The following is a 20,883-nucleotide window of genomic DNA, read 5'->3' as shown; positions in this document are numbered from 1 at the left end:
CTGCCTCTGCAGCTCACTGTTCTGAAGTCACTGAGCTCTTGACATGCAGCATATGTCACTGCAATCTGAGGGGAGAACAATTTTCATAAACTGCACTATTTACGTAATAAACCTGTTATAAGTATGTTGAATTATATTTTGCACATAATAGAGAACAAAAGCCGATCCCAGCTGATATTGGGCAAAAGCATGAAAGGCTTGAAAGGCGCTACACTAACTGCTTGACACCCATTCACACACCATAGCAACAGCTACAGGAGCAATTTGGGGTTAAGTGTCTGGCCTAAGGACACAGCGGAGCTCTGATTGAGTTGTCCATTGACAACTTACCTGGTGATGAGGCACCTCGTCACAAATGCTTTCTGTACCATTTATAACTCAATACAATCTTAAGATTATACATTTGCGCACAGGAACTTATTTCATTTAATATTCACAATGAGTGACTGAGATGGACTGAGACTGTCGAATGTAATTGAAAGCATAAAGTGTGACAAGCTCTCCCCTACTTGAGTAAATGTACTTAGTTACTGTTTACATCTGTTCAGCTACTTTCAATGGGGCTTTGGCTGGGCCACTAAGCTGAACTATGGGGAGCAGAGCCTGTGGGTCATTGTTATGTTGGAAGGTTAAAGGGCCAGCTAACCCACATTAAAAGAACAATATGTTTTCTCTTGTGGTATCGAGCCATCAGGATAGTTTGGGTTCTATCAGTCCTGGGACCGTATTCATGAAGCTTCCTAGTGCAAAGAGTTGCTCATAGGGTCAAAATTCGAAGAATCATAGAATTATGACTTCTTAAAAGAACTTCCCCAACAGTTAAGATCCTGGGAGAGATGAACTTTATTCACAAAGCCTCTCAGGCATTAAGAGAGCTCCTGAGGTAACGAACTGGAGAAGAGAGGACTTTAATTAAAGCCGCTCAAGAGTTTCTGAAGCAGAGCAGAAAATGGTGGAAAGACAAAGGAGAACTATGAAACACTACAGATCACATCATCCAGAGATTCTGTCTGTGGTCCATCTCATTAGAGATAACACTATAATGACAGATATTAAAGGGATCACAACACTAAGATATTATACAACTGTGTTTGCCGGTTTATAGATTTACAAGCTGATCAACGCCGCAACTTAATCACAGAAACTGATGAAAGCTGAGCCATTCTCCCCTGTTAATATCAAATAGATTAAGTACCAAAATTACCAGCATGATAATAAACGTAAGCAAATAAATACAACAACATACCTACCGGGGTCAGTTAGTGTCCCTTCCTTAGTATTCTCAGAATGCGTCTCCTCCTAAATATAAATGGAGGTGAATGGAACTTTTCTTGTGATGCTGTCATGAACCATACAGACATTTTCTACAATATTTACTGCGGACTCAGCAGGTCAAAGTCCAAATTTGAAGTGATGACATACAATTAAAAACACAGGAAATGATAACTTGATATTTCCACTAGTGAGTAGACTAACCCTGATCGTAGACTAACCCTGATCGCTGTTTCCAAGAGAGATTCAAAATGCTAACAAGTCATTTTTTCCAATGGAATGCACTGCTCAGCATGAACATTTTGATTTCACACATATTCTATACATGAATGTTATAAAGTCCTCGCTGTATCATCTGAGAGTTTGAAAGACTTTTTCTGTCTCGACAAAACAACGAGGTTGAACACTGATGACCGGTCACTTTCTGCACCAGAATGGTCAGATTTAATGCTGATCTCAAATCCCAAATTGTTTCTATACCATCTAATCCCTTGTATGTATTACTCTTGTAGGTAAGCAGACACATAAACATCAGTGTTGGTTTGAGAACAGAAATGAAACTTCCAGTCACAAACACCTCTTTGATCTTTAGCTGTTTTTACTGAAAACCTGTAACAGGGTTGGTGAACCAGGCACCTCTGTAGCATCACACTGCTACTGTACAGACAAGACAACACCCACAGCACAGTCACCATTATACAATGCTTCTAATCAATATCTTCATCAATATATAATAGATTGTATAATCAACAGCTCTGGGTCACAACATGGAACAAAACGCTCTCTCTGGTTCTGGAGACCAACCAGAAAACGTCTCACATTTTGTTTTTTTGGCTCCATTTTATTCTAGTTGGAATTCTGCTTCAACGATATCGAGGTCACATCCTTCTGATCCAGGTTTGTTTCTTACAACCACACAGAAAGATGTGGGCCAGTGAGCATGGAACTTCATCAAACATCTCAACTCAGTTGATCAGAACAAACTTCTTAAAAACAACAACAAAAAAGCGACATGTTTGTGGTGTAAAAAGACACTAAACTTAACAGCATGGCTTCATGTCCCTGGACCTCTGAGAGGCTCCAGGCCCAGAGAGGACTTCAGGATGAGGATTGTGTGTTTACAACAGCGCTGCTGGTCCAAACGGAGAGGAGACAGTGTCCTCACATTCGTGACCCTTCATTTGAGGAAAAACACTTTGAGACGTTTGCAACGTCAGCCACTGGGATGTCCTGGAGCTGAAGAGTGGACAGTGTTGCCATGGGGAACTGAGACCAACTGATGGGAACTCAGCTCAAGCTTCAGCAAAAACCCGGATTTCCTATCGATGCGTCCAGATCTGAGGACAGAAGACCTACAGGCTGCCAAATGTGTTACTTCCTCTGTATTAATCTGCATAACTGTCCGTTATCAAAAGACATCCCACTCAAATGTGATCCAAATCTTGAGAAGTGCTTCACTACTGATCTACACGTCTTCCATTTGTGGGTTCAATGGTCTCCGATGGGCATCTGAAGAAACTGAATCAAAGGAAAGTCTGTGTGGTTTCTGGTGCATCCATGAACTGTAGAGGAGAGTCAGACATTGGGCCTCATGCAAGAAGCACCCGTACCAACACATTTGTCTTTGTGTGGCTGCAAAAGCCATTTCAGAGAACATGTTGAACGTCCTAGTAGGTCAGACGTGTCGTAGCCGTCATGGACAAACACTCAGAGTTAGAGCCATAACGCCTCAGCCTGAACCAGCTTTGAGTTTGAAGATGATACCAAAATCAATTCAAATAAAATGACATGATTAAAATAGATTACATACCCGATGCAAAATTCATATTTTGTTTACCATATCATCATCATGGCTTGCCAAATTACAGCGTTGAAAAAAAGAAAAAGATTTTGTTGGCATATTTCAGCAGGTTAATCCTCTGAGTCTGTACGCAGGTCCTCTGTCAGCACGGCGCTGCTCTGGTGGCAACTTGGCAGCGCTATTAATATTTTCCTAATAAGGAAACTACAGACACTGCTGACTTCGATACGTCGGTGTGTGCTGATCTATGACAGCAGGACTCGGGGCCGTGCAGAGTGAATGATTACGTTAATGATCACGTCTCACAAAAGAAAATCTCCTCATTAAGAGACGACAGTCAAGTTAAAAGAAGCGATTTGCAACAAGTTTGTGTTTGGTGAATATGAGCTGGAACACATGAAGAAGTGAGAGACATTGGGGGGGAACAAAGAACACATTATTGCATGAGGCCCAATGAGAGGCTCTGCTGTGAAGCAACTGGTCTAATGTGAAATGTTAGAACGCTTGTTGAAAATAGACAGTTGTATTGAAACGTTCTTAAGACATTGTGAAAGAACTTGTGTTTGAGGGTTGGTATCGACATGGAAACAGAAACATTGTTTTTGATACAACTCATTTTCATTTGACCACAAAAAGCCACATTTCTGTGTTTAATATCTGAACACGATCATGTGTTCCATAAATGTACCGAAATGAAGGAAGTCTAAGATGAACAAAACATAAATCTGAACATATAATAAGGATCACAAATCTAACCAGGTATTGGTTTTATCAGTGCTACCAAAGAAGCATTGAGGATGAACACTCAGCCCTACGCTGTACAGGTGGATTCACCTGTCTGTCACAGTCTCATCATCTTTAACATAAGCAGTGTGGCGTTCAAGTGTAATGGGAGAGAGTCATCGTCTGGAATGTAGAAGAAGAAAACCAAAAAGATACGATCAAGTGTTCCAAACAACACGTCAGCCTGCAGCTGAAATCTTCAGAGTTCAGAATCCTAACAAGTTCACCATAACACCTTGAGGGCCCGCTCTGGTATCAGAGGAGCACGTTACGTTTGGGGAAGTCAACCTACATGGCATCAAGTAAATAAAAATACAAAAAATAACAGATGACAATCACTTTCCAGAGGTTCCTTTGCTGAGCTCTGGTGTATTCATGTCGGAAAGAAAGAGTTTTCAAATGGTCCATTGATCCAATAACAGCTGTTCACTCAATAAAAGGGGCAGGTGATGTTCAATCTTAGAACAACTCATCTCCCACTCTCCGGTCAATATGCAACTTATTATAATATGTAAAGTATCTCAACATGAAAACCTGAGGGATTATGAAAATAGAAGCTCTGAACAAATGCATCAAAGTGAACGGTTCTTTCTGGATGGAATGATTGTGTCTGCTAAATGGACATTTGAAGAAAACAAAGCAGTGAAGGAAACACCCTCATTTCAAAGCTTGTGTAGAAATGTTCTCTGATTAAAATATGAATACATAAAGAAGAGGGCAGTCATGTTTCTCTTCATGTGGGAGTGTGACAGAGACGAGCCCTGAGTGTGAGTAGAAGAGTCAGCGGCTTCATTACTGTCCAACCAAAGAGAAATGGAAAATGTTATTCTCACTGAACCAAATCTAAACTTCTAGACACCGTCACGCATTTCATCTTTAATAGCAGCTTTCCAGAAACCAGTGTTTGTACGAACCAAGATCACAGGATCCAGGACAAGCAAAGCTGCACCTGGTCGGCCAACCCGACGTTAAAGGAGGGCGTTTACACCCGTTTACATCGAAGATAGCGTAACATTTTTAAGATCAATATTTTGTAAGTCAAGCTTATTTCAGTTCATAGCTTCATCCTGAATGCAGACAGAAGCTACTTCCTGCTGAGCCAAAATACTGATTGTCAAACTCCAGTTCCATTGTTGCACCTTAAATCGCTGCTTACACCCAAAAGTGGAAGAGCGAAATGAAGCTGAACGTCTCCGTGAACCCTCTGATGACGGGCTCGTCTACCTGCTGTAGCTTAGTAGAGAAGTAGGAACTCTTAGACCTGTCCAATATTGCTTCTTCTCTACTGTTTTATGAGACATTTATTACTAATGGCCTACAATGTTTTAGATCATATTGATAATCCGTTTCTGCTGTTACTAATCAGCAAAAATCGAATAGCTGCAACAACTAGAAGGGCACTCAGAGAGCACAGACATCCTTCAAGGCCAAACGCTTGCAAAGTTAACAGAAGTGAAGAAAATGAGCGGATATATTTCCAATCCGCTCCAAGACGAGACATATTACAGCTCCGTCCTCAAACAGTTGCTTTTCTGTATATTCAAAGCACTAAAATAAGATGAAGGAAACTAAAACTCTACTAGAACTCAAACGCTATGCAGCTTCCTTCACAAAGACAAAGAACATAGAAAAGAACAGAAAGGAAGTTTGGCATTAAAGTGCAGCATCATGGGAGGACTTATTGCTCATTGGTCAGTGATTTCAATCAGCTTCCTGAAGTCACTCATAATAGCACAAGCTATTAACAAGCTTGATGAAAACAATAAAGCAGAATGGTTTATATTAAATGGCTGATTAATAAAAGCAATGAGCAGTAGAAAGTACAAGCTGGACTAAACCGTCAACCAGCAGCACACTGCAGAAGTGGCTCGAGCACTTTGGGAATGTGAAAAAGCAACAAAATGAATATCTTCGTTCTATTAGAAAATTTAGAAAAACATTTTCTCCAGTGCAATCACAACTACCTGTCTTCATCCAACAGCAGAAGATGGATTCATGTAGTAGCTCCAATCATTTGGTAGCACAGGGTGACATGAGTGCCTTTGAAATGAGTTCCAATATGCAGATGATGTAATGGTGATTGTGCATAAACTGTTACTGACTATGGATACAAAACCACACCAAGTACCTAAACTACCAGCTGTTTAAGACTGTTACCGTAAATTCTCATACAAAATCAAGTAATGGCTAAGGCGAGCCAGCATGAACAAATAACAGCTGGTAAAAAAAACACATTAAGAGGGAGCCAACAACAATGGCTTCATTTACATTTCCACAGAACTAACTCCACTCTGCACACTAAACACTTCCTTTAGATTCCTCCTCATTAAAGGAGCGTTAATAACAGTACGGCTGGAGTACTATTAACGTGATGTGTAATAGTGCAGGAAGCGGTGAGTTGCACTGATGGTAGAGTAAGAACTCTCAAGAATAATGAGTGAATGAAAAGAGTATTTGTGATAAAGGGAACCAGAGCAGCAGAGTGCTGAGTGGGACTCTTGTTCCCCTGATGGGATTAGTGCTGTGGAAATGGACATTATAGTTAATTCAGCAAGACGACAGGTAAACATGGAGAAAGTTTAGAGTTTGCATTAATTAGGAAGCAGGAGCATTTCGGAATAAAAGAGTGTTTCTAGTATTTGCCGGTTCCAAATAGAGCTCTGGATCTCTCTGCCATTGAGACTCAGAGCCAGACACTCACAACCTGTGAACATACAAATAGATTAAAATGACTTTGTCCCAAGAGAAATATGTCAGTTATTTTAACCAACCCCAGTCTGTTAAAGTGTTAAATCCAAACCGGCGTGTTCATGGAACCCGAGCATGTATCTCATGAGGGTAAACGCAGCCAATCAGATTCACTCCCCACCAAACCAGCTGGAAGAGTTCCAGTTGACCTACACCATCCTTTTGATTGTGAAACTCTGAACCAATGTGACAGACAGGTGACCTCCCTCCCTTTCATCCTCGTCACATTTCAATGAGCCACTTCAACAGACGCTAATTACCGTTTCATGAACCAGTAAACTCTTCAATCAAGATTTCATGGCACAAAAAATACTAATTCCTTGGACCTCATCCTAACTCTTGTTTCAAGTTTACAAAAACGTATGGGCCTAAATAAGTTGACAGGTGGTACTTAGGTATCCCTCCCACTCATACATACATAAATAAGTTGGCATACATTCAGTAAAAGCATTTCCACATGGAGGATATTTATGGTGGTGACCAGGATGTTAAAGGTGATCTTCTTCTTTTTCCAGAATCAAAATCTCCACGGCTGAACATTCCAGCTGCTGTTCCATGCAGTCTGAACTCAGCACGAATATTTGATGTTTCAGGAATATTTTCACACCACCTCCTACTTTGGTCCGTCTCATATTTACAACCACTGTTATAAATACATACTAGTTTATATGTGTGTGTGTGTCATCCATGAACAATAAAACATTTAAAATCACTGTTTGTGTGTGTGTGTGAACACACAAGAGGCATTCCACTCCTTCACTCCTAAAAAGTGCATGTTTCTGTGTGTGTGTGTGTGTGTGTGTGTGTCTAAAGCGTGTACGGTGCAGGTAGGCAGCTCTGTGATGATTTGAAGAGGCAAACTGAAGAGTGAGGGAGTCAAGCCGGTGACTGAATGTCATCACCAAATGCTTGTCAGCATAGTCTGTTGGCCAAAGGTCAGGGAGAAGGTCACAAGGCCTAAAAAGTTGCCGAAAGAAGGAGACACTTTTCATCCCTTTTTATTCTCCTATTGGAAAAAGCTGGCTTTAGATCCAAATTAAAGGTGGACTCGTATCTCTCGAGGTGTGGTGGAGGTGGATTCTAATAGCTACAGGCGGGGAGAAAACCTTTTGGTCCTCAACAGCAGCAGGTTTGAAGTCGTCGGCCTCTCCCTGTGTGGAAGCTGAGTGGCACCGAGAGGGAGCAGGGACACTTCCTGTCAGGGTGATCGGCTTGCATTCCATTTAGCTGCGATGTTCATGCTAGACGGAGGCTTTTAGGAGAGCTCAAGCAATGAATGGAGTTGAAGAGTTCACCTCTGGGTGGCTGTGGGTGACCCACTGCTTCGGTAAGGTAGAGTTTAAGTGGTGAGCCCACCCTTGATTATTATTGAAGGTAGGGGGAAGAGTTTCATGGCCATGTTGCTGGGTTGTTTGTTCAAGAGGTAAAAGTTCCTCCGTTGAAATACTTCAAACAGTTCTGAACCCATGTAGAGGCTCATGCATTGGAGAAAGGGTTACGTAGGCATGAGAGTTTAAACCTGTCCTTGGTTGAGAGTTCAACGCCCAACTCGCTGGATAATTCCTCAGTTAGGAGGCGGAGTTTCCTCCTTTGAATAAATTCTGGACCCAGGCGAGGGGCGTGGCCTGATGTCAGGAGTCATCATCAGTGTCCTCAATCAAAACCTTGGTGTCACGGGTCTTGGACCTGAAGTGGGGAAATGGAACAGATCGTTTACAGTGATGACACACAGTATGTGGGCTTACAGCACAGGTTAGCATGTTGACAGCAGATAGGGTGGGAGTGGTTACGATGTTATCGATACTACTACTCTTATAGATACTCATCGGTTAGGTTCTTATCGCTTATTAAAAGAATGAATTCAGAACAGAATTGATATTGATTTTATGTTTATAACAGCAGTGTCACTATATAAACCAAACAATATCTCACGAGAAACAAATCTAAAATACCAATAAAATAAATAATATTCCTGAGTGAAGTTCAGAAAGAATGAAGAACACAGACATCAGCCATTATCAGTCCTCTGTGCAGGAGGAGCTGCTTTGTCTCAGCCAGCAGAGAAGTTTACAAGAAGCAAAAAAAAAAAGAGCGAAACAGTTAGACTACATCAAACAGCTTTGGTTTTAACTGGTTTGTAACAATTCACTATTAGCCAAGCTAGCACGCCGCGGCCTCTCTGCTCTGCTGTTTGCTGGCTTCACTCAGTGTGTGTACTTGTGTGTGAATGTGTATGTAGGCTAGTTGCAGGAGCTCAAGGAAATGCTGCACAAGCAGAAAGCATTAATACCGATCTCCAGATTGCATATTTGTCACTGAACACAGGCCGATAATGAGCAGCAGAACAACTTGTTTTCACTCTATGATGGTTAAACTGTGGCACTCTTTTGGCTGAATCGTTGGTTCCCTGTGACATGTTCACAGCTCTTCTTCTCAAAGCTTCAGGGCTCTGGACTACACAGCCACTTCAAGATACCCAGAGTATCTTTAGCTTATCTACAGCCACTATTCTGTACAACGCTCCTAAAGCGCTGCTTATCAACTCGGTAAATCGACCCGGGGTTCCTCCATCTGGCTGTGAGACGTTCCCATAAAGGGGCGGTGTTTGCAGCGTATAACCAATCACAATCGTGGACAAGTCTGCGGTCTGCGGCATTTTTTTACAAATGAAGAGCAAACTATAATATTAGACAAATACGTAACAAAGTTTAAACGGACAAATGAAGCAAGGACAGCTGGTAATAAAGCGCAGACTGTGTAAATGTGTACATTAAAAGACTTCACTGCTTCATCCAGGGCACGAAAGAGCTAGACTATAATTACATGAGTGTATTCTGCAAATTAAAGTGTTGCTTTGATGTGAAATACTTGGCGTGGATGACAACATTTTAGCCTTATTCTTTCAGCTGCAACCTGGAGGTGTGAAACACACTTATGGGCAATAAAAAATGAATATAAAAATATAATTCAAAGCGGTAAGAAGGTTTCCTTCCATAACTTATAACCTGAGCAAAGTAACGCTGTATTCAGTCAGTCTGCGACTGTAAGACACGACTCCAACATGTCGCACTGCAACACACGGCTCAAGAAGCTGACACACATGATAAATATATATGATTAGGGAATATATACTGATTTCTTCTTTTATTAAAATTTGCTTCCAAGTCTGTTTCACACCATCGTTGTTTCAGCTGAAAGAATAAAGGTTAAATATTGTCACACACACCATGAGAATACATCTGCAACACATTCATTTAACAGAATACACACATGTAGTTATAGTCAGATCTATCGTGCTCTATACGGGCATTGATATCATAAGCCTGTAAATACACAGTCAGTGATTTCTTGCCAGCTGTCCTTTCTGCATTGGTGTCTTTTAGTCTGGACTATGACTTGAACATTATATGTAAGAGTCGATGGCAAAATGATTCCCGACATCTCTAAAACAAATGTACATCTGCAATATGAAAGGCTAAATCTAATTCTTATTTGTTTTTAATTCCCAAGTTATATTCAAATCCAGCTAAATTCTGGCAGTACATTTTCTTAACCATATGTTTTCCCACTCATTTCCTCCTCCTGTACTTTTTAAACTTTCTGCATCAGCTGGTAACCTGTTCCTTGATCTTATACAGGAGCTCCTCTGCCCACTATAGATCCTGACACCCAGGGAATGCCAAGGCCTTAGCGTTTCTCTTCTGGTGACGTGGCCAATGAATTGCTAGCTATAGCTCTACAGAAGAGGATTATGGATTGGTGAGGATGACCTTGATCCATATTTTTTAATCTTCCAATCTGCAGTAACCCATCAGCTTCGTGTGTTCCCATATCTCGTTCACGTCTGTTACTGTTGAGACTCACTGTGAGGCCAGTCGTGGTCTGCGTAGACTCATGCTGTAGCTCCTCTTCCAGCTCTTCTTGCCCTGCCGGTTCCGGACTCCGTCCTCCTGGTCCATCATCTGCTCCAGCAGTGTCTGATCGTCAGCATTGAGCGGAGCCACGCTGATGTCTCTGACGGCCCTGAACTCACCACAGTTATTCAGGTGTTCGTTCTCCAATCGGAAGAAGTTCCATACGAAACGTCTGGAAGGAGAAGCAATTTGACTTACATACTGTACATCACATATTAAATATTCTAACAACAGTGAATAACAGTGGTCCACATCCTCATGTCATCCCATGCTTTATCAGTATTCACATGTTTTCTTCCAAGTTAGGGGGGACATGGGTGATGACTTGATTAGTTGATTGATTTAATAGAAAATAAAAGATCATTAGATAATAGATTTAAATGATAAATATTTTTTGTTCTATTTTAAATAATTCAAGCAATCACAGACAGGAAATAGCTGCTGAAGCAGTGCAGCAGTACAGAACATTATAATAGGAGTACTGTAAAATGTCTAGTCATTTGATTCCCAATAGTGCTGAAACAATTATCTGATTAATATATTGGTGATTCAATTTAATCACAAACAATGTGGATAATCAATTAACGGCTTATCTAAAGTGTTACACACTTTTTACAGCTTTTAATGTGGACAATGTTTTCTATCTTTGTAACTGACGACTGAAATGTATTTGAGTTTTCGATGGTTTTTGATCAGACAAAACTATTTGACATTTTATGGAATGATGGATCAGGGAAAAGAATAAATGACTCATTAACCCTAAGGGACTAAGGGGAGGAAAGTAAAAAGGGGATGAAGAAGGAAACGCAAAAAAAAAGAAAAGTCAGAAAATAGAACGATGATACCTAAAGACCTCCATGGGGGCAAGTATAGTCGCCAGTATGTCAGAGATGCCGTGTAACCCAGTAACTGTGCTGAGGGAGACAGTTAAAGTCCATGAAAAACGTAACAGGACGTCCTCCACTATAGCACTGTAGTAATAGGCCTGACGGGAGAGACAGAAAACAGGGAGAACACATCATCACACTGTAGTTAATATTCAGTCAGGGACTGGTACTGAAAGGATCAGACTACTCTCCCTGTGTGGAGGAATACCTTATGTGGGTAGACTATCTCCTCTCTCAGAAAGGTGTTCTCTCCTGCGTTGCGGTCGAACAGGCCCCAGTCCATCTTCAGGTCCCAGACGAGTGTGTAACATGAACTGACCACCAAACAGCCGATATACAAGTAGAGGAAGATCTTGGCGTCATCGGGGGCTTCAACTAAGGAGAGAGAGAGAGAGAGACGGGTGTAAGGTGCGACAGATCTGTAAGTTTAAAATTGATATGTCAATCAAAGATGTTTGTTTTCTAATAACTCAGAAATCTGTATTTTTCACTTAAAGTTACTGTGAGGAACTTTTATCTGGTTATGAAATAATTTAATACTGAAGCCTCCAAAATTAAAGAAGACCATTAGAGAAGATTAGCTATTTCTATATTCCATTCCATTATCCAAACCGCTTATCCTGTTCAGGGTCGCGGGGCGCTGGAGCCGATCCCAGCTGACATTGGGCGAAGGCAGGGTACACCGTGGACAGGTCGCCAGTTCATCGCAGGGCACATATAGAGACAGACGGGAGGAGGAGAGCTCTGACACTGGCAGCAGCAGCTCCTCCTCCGACCAGGAGCATAGCATCGCCTTGCAGCTCCCCGAAGGGAGACAAAATACCGACACCAGGCCGTATTGCAGGCCCCGCTCGAGGAAAGGGGCGCACAGGAGAACCAGAACCGGGACTGAACGGGGCAGACTGTCAGACCCTAATGCAGGAAAATTAGAAGTTTTCTAAAGGGAGTCTGGTGCTCAGAAACATTACCGCTTCTTTCCACAGGGACCGCCAAAATCAACACAAAAATTAAAGTTCCTCAAAGTAGCTTGTACAGAAGAGGAAAAGCTGCTTTAACCTATATATTCAGTGGCCAAACAGAAGCACTGACGCCCCACAGAGGAAATAAACAAGAACTGGATAAGACCCGTTTTCTTTAAAGAAATAACACATTCCTGTCTGACTGTTTAGTATTTTTTTCTCATGGTCTTTGGCATAATTTCTAATAGCTAACTGGAATGAACATCCTGAAGAAAATTCTTTTTTGTTGTTGTGACTGTGAATCTTGTTTTTCAGGGTTTAGTTTAGTTTTTATTTGTTCGAGAGGGACAATGTACATTGATGAACACTTTAAATTAAAATGTAAATGCACCTAATTACAGCCGCAAGGCTGATTTCCATTGTCTGTCCCCCTGCCAGAATGTACAGGCTGAGTGTCCTAAAGGAAAAGGTCATGCCAAAATGCAATAGTAATAAACTAAAATCAATTACAGTCTGTAGCTGACAATACACAATAGTTCGATAATAAAAAGTTAACAATGGATAAAAAAGGAATCGCATATATATATAAAAGAAACTAGAAAAAAAATATGGGTGGGGAGTATGACAGGACTTTTGTTGTAGTTTATCAAGGAAACAGGGAGGAGGTGAAAACAGTGAAACAGTAGAAGTTAAGAACACAGGGAGACAGCTTACTAAATTATTATTAGTAATAGAGGTCTGTTTGATACAAAGGCCTGGTGCCATCTGTAAGGAATATTCCAATAAAGGTGTATGTGTAAGCTTTGCCCTCTGTGCATTGAATACACCAAAGAAGTGTAGTGTCCATTCTACCTTTATGTGTGCTGTATAGGGCAGCAAAGGTGACAACAAAGAAGGAAGTGGAGTATTTCCCCGCGTTCACCAGGTGAGGGAATGCCCGTTTGGTGTCGCGGTAACGTCGGAGACACTGGACGAATCGGAACCAAGCAGGAAGACACTGGATCACCGCACGGATGCCGTAGGAGTAGGAGTTACACACATCTTTACCTGCAGAGAACGGCAGGCAAACGGTGTGGTTATGACACGGTCATCATTGGATCAGTCTTTACAGCCTTTAATTGTTCAGTCTCACTTTGACTGCTAATGAGTCCATCATGTTTTGTCCAGTCTAGTTCAAAACTGTAGAAACAGATCATATACTCCAGATCCATCAGAACCACACCAAGAGAGTTCAACTGGTCAGCCAGCCAGAAGTCTGCAAAGCCAACATGATGAAACGGAGCCGTCACCACCCGAAACTGTGAAAGAAAGGGACAGAGAGGACGGGGTCAGAGACTGAAGCATTCACTGGTAAGCTCTGTCAAGGTGGATTACATCGCTGTTCTCCATTCACTCATTGATTTTACACTCAGTCCATTTGTATTTGCTCTGTATTTTGGGTGTTGTGATGGACTTGACCGGCATTTAAAGCTTTCTCAATGATGACTAAATCACACTTTGTAGTTCAGCACATTGATGGTGCCTGAAGACCTTAAAGATCCAGTGAAATGAAAAATACACCTTCTTAGTTTCACAGGAGTTGGGCTACAAATGTATGCAGACGATACGGTTTTATTTGTGGCTACTATTGCTGCAGCCAAACTAACAGACTGCTTGGGCAAGGTGGAACACTGGTTAGAAAAAAAAAAGAGTTTTTCCTCAATCACAAAGCGACAGTAGAGGATTTTAAGCATCTTGGAATTGTTTTGGAATCTCAGCTAATGTTTGACAAACACATAAAAAACATATGTCGAACAGTTAGGGCTAATCTCAAACCATTAGGCACATCAGACACGGTTTACCAGTTAATACAGCGCATTAAACCGATAACATCCCTTTACAACTAAGCTAACAAACCACAAAGATTTTATCATTTCAATATCAAAAGTATATTTTCTTCTCAGTTATGACAATTTCAACAATAACTCCAACTCCTCGGACTTCACCTCAAACTTAAACCATCTAGCTCCACCCCATTTTAAACTGCCATAACTAGACTTCACTATACTGCCACTAACACCAGAAGTCAGTGGCGGGCCGTGCATTTTATACCTGGGCCTTCAATACCACCTTATAACGCCACAGCTATTATTCATTTTTAAGGCTGTAACTATGTACATCTTCGTATTAAACCGTTCGGTACAAGTCGTTTGAATAATGCTAGAGCATTTCGAAAATGCAAAAGCCTAAATTCAGGAAAATATAATGTTCTCAGCTGGTCTGGCTGTGGGATCCACTGTCATTCCTTAATGACAAGCCGCGACCCAAAGAGATTATCATAGGATTTTACTTTCACAACTTTAACGTTGAACGTATTGCTCTGCAATGTCTTTCCTCATCTCAGCACCCTCTCTCATGGTGCATCTCACTCAGTCAGAATGCCCATATTTGATTGGCTGAGCTGCATCACGTGATGTGATTCACTACCCATCAGCCTATGCTGGCTGTTAAGTTTCGTTTCACGATAGTCACGTGCTCGCCCACTGACCAATCACAGCACACTCTGCACCTCGCGGCAAAGCTACACATGGACACTGAGCGGCATGTAATGCTGACGTCATTATAGGCCAGCTAGCAGGCTCTGATAGTCAAAGAATACGCCCAACATGTCAAACTAAAGATCTGATTGGTTGAACACTATGACAATCAACAATATCGTCTCCATTTACTTTAATCTGCACTGGCTGCAGGTGAGAGTGTGCAGGCCTCTGCCTCTGTTCTTACCTAGAAACACAAAGGTGAGATCTGATTGGATCTACTTAAAACTCTACTTAAAACAAGCTGCACTGGAAGCAGAGCAACTGAGGAAGACAGTAGCTGTGCATTGAGAAAATAAGATAATGGGAAAAATATTTTTATAAATTATAATACATGTAGTGTATTTAAGAAAAATTATTAAATTATAAAATAGATATAGCTTTGTGATTCTGTTTAGGCCAGCAGAGAAGGCCTTGCAGGCCCTGACGGCCCGCCACTGCCAGAAGTACATCAGAAGGAAACTGCAGAGCTCCAAGACTTCCTTTGCAGATTCTAAAACATTTTCTACAAGTCAAGTCTTGTAACCATGACACCAACCAGTCAATATTTATATACTTGAGTCAATGCTAGAAACATTTTATATTTTGTTTTATTTGTCTGTTTGAATGTTTCTTTATGTGTTGTTGTTAATGGATGGCGGTTTTGTGTTTGTAATTATTATAGGCACAACTTTGAATGATAATCTGAACTTAAATTGTATACGGCGACTTGTAGAACTAGCAGATATGTTACAAATTACAAATGATACATTAAGGTTTATTTTTGTGGAATAATTATATTTAAAAAGACTATTTAAAAATACACAAAATAATATCCGAGTTGTGATGTTCCAGTGAGCACTGTTGGATCAATAGTAAGGAAATGGACACTGCATTATATCACCCAGGCCCTGCTTAAACAAGCCCCTCCCTCTAAACTCAGCATCAAAGCTGAAAGGAGAAGTGTGATGTAAGCCAGTAACTATCCACTTTGAATCACTTTGAAGGAGCTGCAGACATCAGTGACTGATTGGAGCGAAGATGCACCAGTTAACCGTGTCAAGACCTTTGCATAAAACTGACCATCACTCAAATAAGAGCATATCAAAGAACGTCTGGAGTTTGCCATAGAGCCCGAGAGCTAAGATGTGGGACAAGGTTTTGTGGTCAGAGACCAAGATGCGCTATGTGTGACACAAACCTAACACGGCCCATGCCTAAACAAAAACCATGCCCACAATGAAGTATGGTGGTGGCTGTGGGGATGCTTTTCCTCAGCAGGGACTGGGCATCTTGATAGAATTGGAGGAAGAATGGATGGAGAAAGGTACAGGGAGATACTGAAGGAGAACCTGCTTAGTCTGCTAAAAAACCAAAGCTTGGGAGAAAGTGCACCTTTCAGCAGGACAATGGCCCCACTGTAAGCACAAGGCCAAAGCAACAAAGGAACATTTAAACGACAAAAGGTGAATGTTCTACAAACAAAGATTTCAGTCCGATCCAGAATCTGTGGCACTATTTGAAAATTCCAAAAAGCGTCATCAATTGAACCTGATTAAGATGGAGCAAATGTGCCATGGTGGATGGAGAGAGATCCCTCCCTGACAGTGTGCCCTCTAGGGGGGTCCAGGGGCATGCTTCACTGGAAGAACATTTTGTATATTTCAAAGTTAAACGCATCAACTTTGCACTTTGAGAGCAAATTAAGAGGCTAGATCTAACAACAACTTTGTGCTCTTGTGAAGAATTTTGTGCTCTCACTCTAGTAGTGTGAGAATGTAACTAAGTACATGTAGACTACTTAAGTACAACGTTGAGGTACTTGTACTTTACTTGAATATTTCCAATTTAGGTAATTTTATACTTCTACTACATTTCAGAGGGGAATATTGTACTTTCACCTTTAGCATATGTATTTGACATTGATAGTTACTAATTAGGCTTCTTCAGATTCAGATTCTTAATACAAAATATAAATGAACTAATAAACCATGATGTATTCCTTCATAGTATATAACCTAATTATTAAACATATAAAGTAGTTCAAATGAGCTCCACTTTTACCAGCTGTAACGTTGGTAATGAACACATTAATGCATCAATAATCATAATCCAGTGATAAAGGCCGACCGCGAACACATTATTTGAAATGTGACATTCTGCATAATAAGTATAACATTACTTTCGTTACTTTAAGTATATTTTTACGCTAATACTTTTGCACTTTTACATTTCGAATGCAGGACTATTATTTGTAACAGAGTATTTTTTACACTGTGCTCTTGTAAATACTACAATCTTAAACACATTGGTTGTATGGATGTGAATGGTGATGACACAGCAAAAAAGCCACACTCACAAAGCATGACAAAACGAGACTGGGTCCGTGTTTCAAGACGGATCCGGTGCATTGCCGACATCCCTGCAGACCACATACGGACTATGTCGCTCCCCGCGGGGAGACGGGGCACAGCTGCACTTAATTAATTAAGTTAATGGAAGCAGCTCGTCCAGGCGAGTGCTGCTGAAAGTCGGACACGGGCGGAGCCGTGAGACAATTTCACACTCTGAGCCGAACTAGAGTCGCACCGCTACACAGGAAATGCTTTCTGTTCATTATGAAACTGTGGCGGGGCAAAGTTGTCTTTGGTGGGCCACCACAGTCTAGTTAACTAATGGGAAACACTCGGGTTGAATACCTATGCACGCAGCAGTTTTTAACTTCTTTTAAAAAGGTATGCTGAGAAAATTTTGGCTTAAAACAAAATGATGAGAATATGAGACTGCAATAAAAACACTGAATGGAAAACTTATGTCTCGGTATCATTTGTAATTCAAACAAACCTGATAACTTTTAAGGGGGTTGCATACTTTTGCAAGCCCCTGTATGTAGTGCTGAAACAATTCATCAATTATTTGGACATTTTAATTTAAATGTATTATGGACAAAAAAGGAATATGTATGTCTTATAGTTGTACTGCCTGCTGCTCAGCCAAAACACTCAACTTAAATGCAAGATAGAGCCTAGAACAACATTAAAGATGAACAGTGGGGACAAATATTTCACAGAAAAGCAAATTGAAAGACTGTATCATTTGTAATTGAGTGATGTTACCAAGAGTTTGAGCAGCCAGAAGCGTGACTTGTAGTAGCAGGTCTTGAAGGGGTTGATGAGGAAGAGGAAGAAAAGGCCGTAGAGGGCAAGAGGGTTAGCCTGCATTGGTACCAGGATGCTATCACTGAAGAGACAGGACAGCAGGCTGACGCACCACAGCACCCCCAACAGACCTGCAATCTGCACACACATACACACACACAGACTAATTCAGCCAAAATATTCATCAGCATGAAAATACACTCAACAACTGATACAAATGCACATGGTTACTAAGTTATTTTTTCCATCTCATTTTGTGGGCCTGAAGCCATTTCTCCTATTTGTTTGACACAATGTGTGCATGTGTGTGCGTGGACCTCAAACAGATGTTGATGTGACAGGTTGTTTCTGGGGTTGAGTTCAAAAATGAGTACATGGTTCACTCCCGCCTGCCTCCAGCCGTAGGTGTTGATGCCTGGAAGATAAAAACAGTGGGACTGACTTCACATTTGTGGAGCTCAGGTGGAAGGTAAACGCATGTATTATTTGGGTACTAATAGACTTGCTTTCCTTCCTTCCTTCCTTGTCCTGAATTGAATGAACAGAAACTTGACTCCCAACTTAGCATCGTATCATGTTTGGGTGTGTGTGTGGGTGTGCATACCTAACAGGAAGAGGAATTCTATTAACAGGAAGCCTCCTCTGTAGATCCTGACCATAGGCCAAACATCAGCACTACGGATCACCACAGCTCCTGGTGACAGGTAGAGAGACGTGGAAAAAGAGTGTATGATGTATGGACAGAAAGAGACAAGGAAAATGATAAAAGTGCTCAACCAGAGAAGGAGAGTGAGAACACGTACATCAGATCAATCAGTGACTTCTTTACAAGGCAGAAGCCCCATGGTAAACATACCATGGGGCTTCATGTTGAATCAAAATCATGAGATGTGGAGCAGATTGTTTAAGTCACCATATAATGCATGTGGTAAAAAACTCAAGTCACATAGTTTAAAGTAACTGCCAGTATTAGAGTGACACCCCCTGTTGTTTCTTTTAGATGTGCCGCTGTGTTTAAGGACAGCTTCATGCATTCATATCTTTAGCAGATAAAAAAAGAACATGGTTCACCTTTAAATGTAAGTCTACTGCGATACTGTTGTGCAGACTAAAGATTTAAGATGCATTTATTTTGATCAGTTAGAGATTTCAAGAAGAATTGTTGTTAATATTAACAGATACAACTTATACAAAGTGATTTCATTAAGTGCAACACTACTTTAGTAATATACCACCTGTCTTTATGTGTAGAACGCTTCTTTTCTATATTTTGTTACAGTACTTTTTGAAGGGCCTGGATTACCTTTCTGTTTATCTTGAGACTCGACACATTTCTACATTTACGCTTGAGTACACACTTATCTCTCTGTCCTTCTATATGTTGACATTTGGTGGTATAGTATATTGTAAAGTTTGTTTTCCTTATTAGCATTAAATTATGAGCCTATGAGTGCATTTTAAACCAAGCCGTGTTGTTTCCACATCACATGCTGCTGTTACAAACTGTAGGGGAGAGGCTGACTTTTATTTGCACAATTCAAACAAATGGAAAGTAATACGCAGACACTTTTATTGTTTTATTGTCATTATTTTATTTATTTATTTTATTTCTTCTTATTGTTTCATCTATTGTACTGTTTTATCAGTGTTTCCGTTTGACCTTAGTTTGTCTTGCTTTGGTTGAGCCTCACTGTTGGGCTTTCTGTAGTTACATTGCCTTGCTTTTTCTCTATCGGTCAAAGCTCTTTGTCAAGTCTGTTTTTAAAGGTGCTATAATTAAAGTTATTATTAATTTAGTTTAAAAATGGAAAAAAGCCTATTTCTTCATCTAACTTAGAAATATGAAACAATATCCTCAATGCAAAAGACATAAATAGGTTATGAAACTTTTAAAAAGTAATACAAAATACACCTAATTTTTACCCTGAAACTACAGTGTGTTCACTGCCAAGTACTGTATATCTCTGATCCAGACACTCCGGACAGGAACTGTAGGGGCAGGTTCTGATTGGCTAGTACTCGCTGGTTGGGCTGGTTAGGTTTAGGCATGAGGAGTGAGATTGGTGAGGAAAGAATATCAGGGTAAGCCAATCAGAGGCAGAGTCATGCCGTCACCATACTGACTGTTATTGTCCAGGAAGTAAAAACTGAGTCACTAAATGATTAAAGGTTTCAGACCTATATTCAGAGCAATATTCTGAGATGCACAGCTTATTTAATAATTGTTTGAGATTTGTATGTGTGTGTATGTGTGCGTTACCTGTAATGACCACAGTGACTAGTAAGACAAGGAATACTCCGCAGTACAGCCCGACTCTAAAGGTAGTCCACGCAGGAGCAGGCTGCAGGCAGACAGAGACACAAAACATTAACAAAACCCTGTCACTCTATAATAATGATAACAATACCACCGTCTTATATATAATATACCAGGGGTTATTCAAAATAATGTCAAATAACTGGGCCGTCCTTCAACATTAATGTGCTTCTCTGAGCTTGTTGTTCAGTACACAAACAAATAAGTAAACAATCAAACTTATAATGAAACTACACTTACAACTTATTCTTAATGTAGATGTTATACAAGTGATGAAAAAATAACATCAGTAAAGTAAAATCATAGAGATGTAACATTGTCTATTTGTGTGGCTAATGTTATCATTGTATTGTCATATAGACCATAATATTACATCATTGGCTTAATAATGTCGTATTTGAGGGCTGGAACATTTAGAGATTGTGTTTTTTATTTGGTGATATCATTAAGTGTGTGTGAGAGTGACCTGTGCAGCTCCCAGGGGAGGAA

At 40.6% G+C, this 20,883-nt stretch overlaps 1 protein-coding gene across 3 annotated transcripts in view; it reads right to left on the bottom strand.

The window, feature by feature from the left end:
- Positions 1-825: 825 nt before the first annotated feature.
- Positions 826-20,883, bottom strand: part of LOC142935085 (xenotropic and polytropic retrovirus receptor 1 homolog) — a 59,060-nt gene continuing 39,002 nt past the window's right edge. For 2 of the 3 annotated variants that reach the window (XM_076079219.1, XM_076079212.1), the window contains 11 exons: positions 20,861-20,883; positions 20,338-20,419; positions 18,682-18,771; positions 18,395-18,492; positions 18,036-18,215; positions 13,497-13,662; positions 13,217-13,411; positions 11,614-11,780; positions 11,364-11,503; positions 10,469-10,690; positions 826-8,290 (listed from right to left, as the gene is read on the bottom strand). The exon at positions 20,861-20,883 is cut by the window's right edge and continues 61 nt beyond it. In XM_076079219.1, the coding sequence (XP_075935334.1) occupies positions 8,236-8,290; positions 10,469-10,690; positions 11,364-11,503; positions 11,614-11,780; positions 13,217-13,411; positions 13,497-13,662; positions 18,036-18,215; positions 18,395-18,492; positions 18,682-18,771; positions 20,338-20,419; positions 20,861-20,883 (1,418 nt within the window). In that variant the 3' untranslated portion in view covers positions 826-8,235. The remainder of the gene's footprint in view (positions 8,291-10,468; positions 10,691-11,363; positions 11,504-11,613; positions 11,781-13,216; positions 13,412-13,496; positions 13,663-18,035; positions 18,216-18,394; positions 18,493-18,681; positions 18,772-20,337; positions 20,420-20,860) is intronic. The other variant, XM_076079227.1, reaches the window with a different exon arrangement.

This window comes from Anarhichas minor, unplaced genomic scaffold (assembly GCF_050575085.1).
Source record: "Anarhichas minor isolate MPS153535 unplaced genomic scaffold, ASM5057508v1 ptg000006l, whole genome shotgun sequence".
Taxonomy (NCBI): domain Eukaryota; kingdom Metazoa; phylum Chordata; class Actinopteri; order Perciformes; family Anarhichadidae; genus Anarhichas; species Anarhichas minor.
Note: the sequence above shows the minus strand (reverse complement) of the source record. Positions and strands in the feature narration are given on the sequence as shown.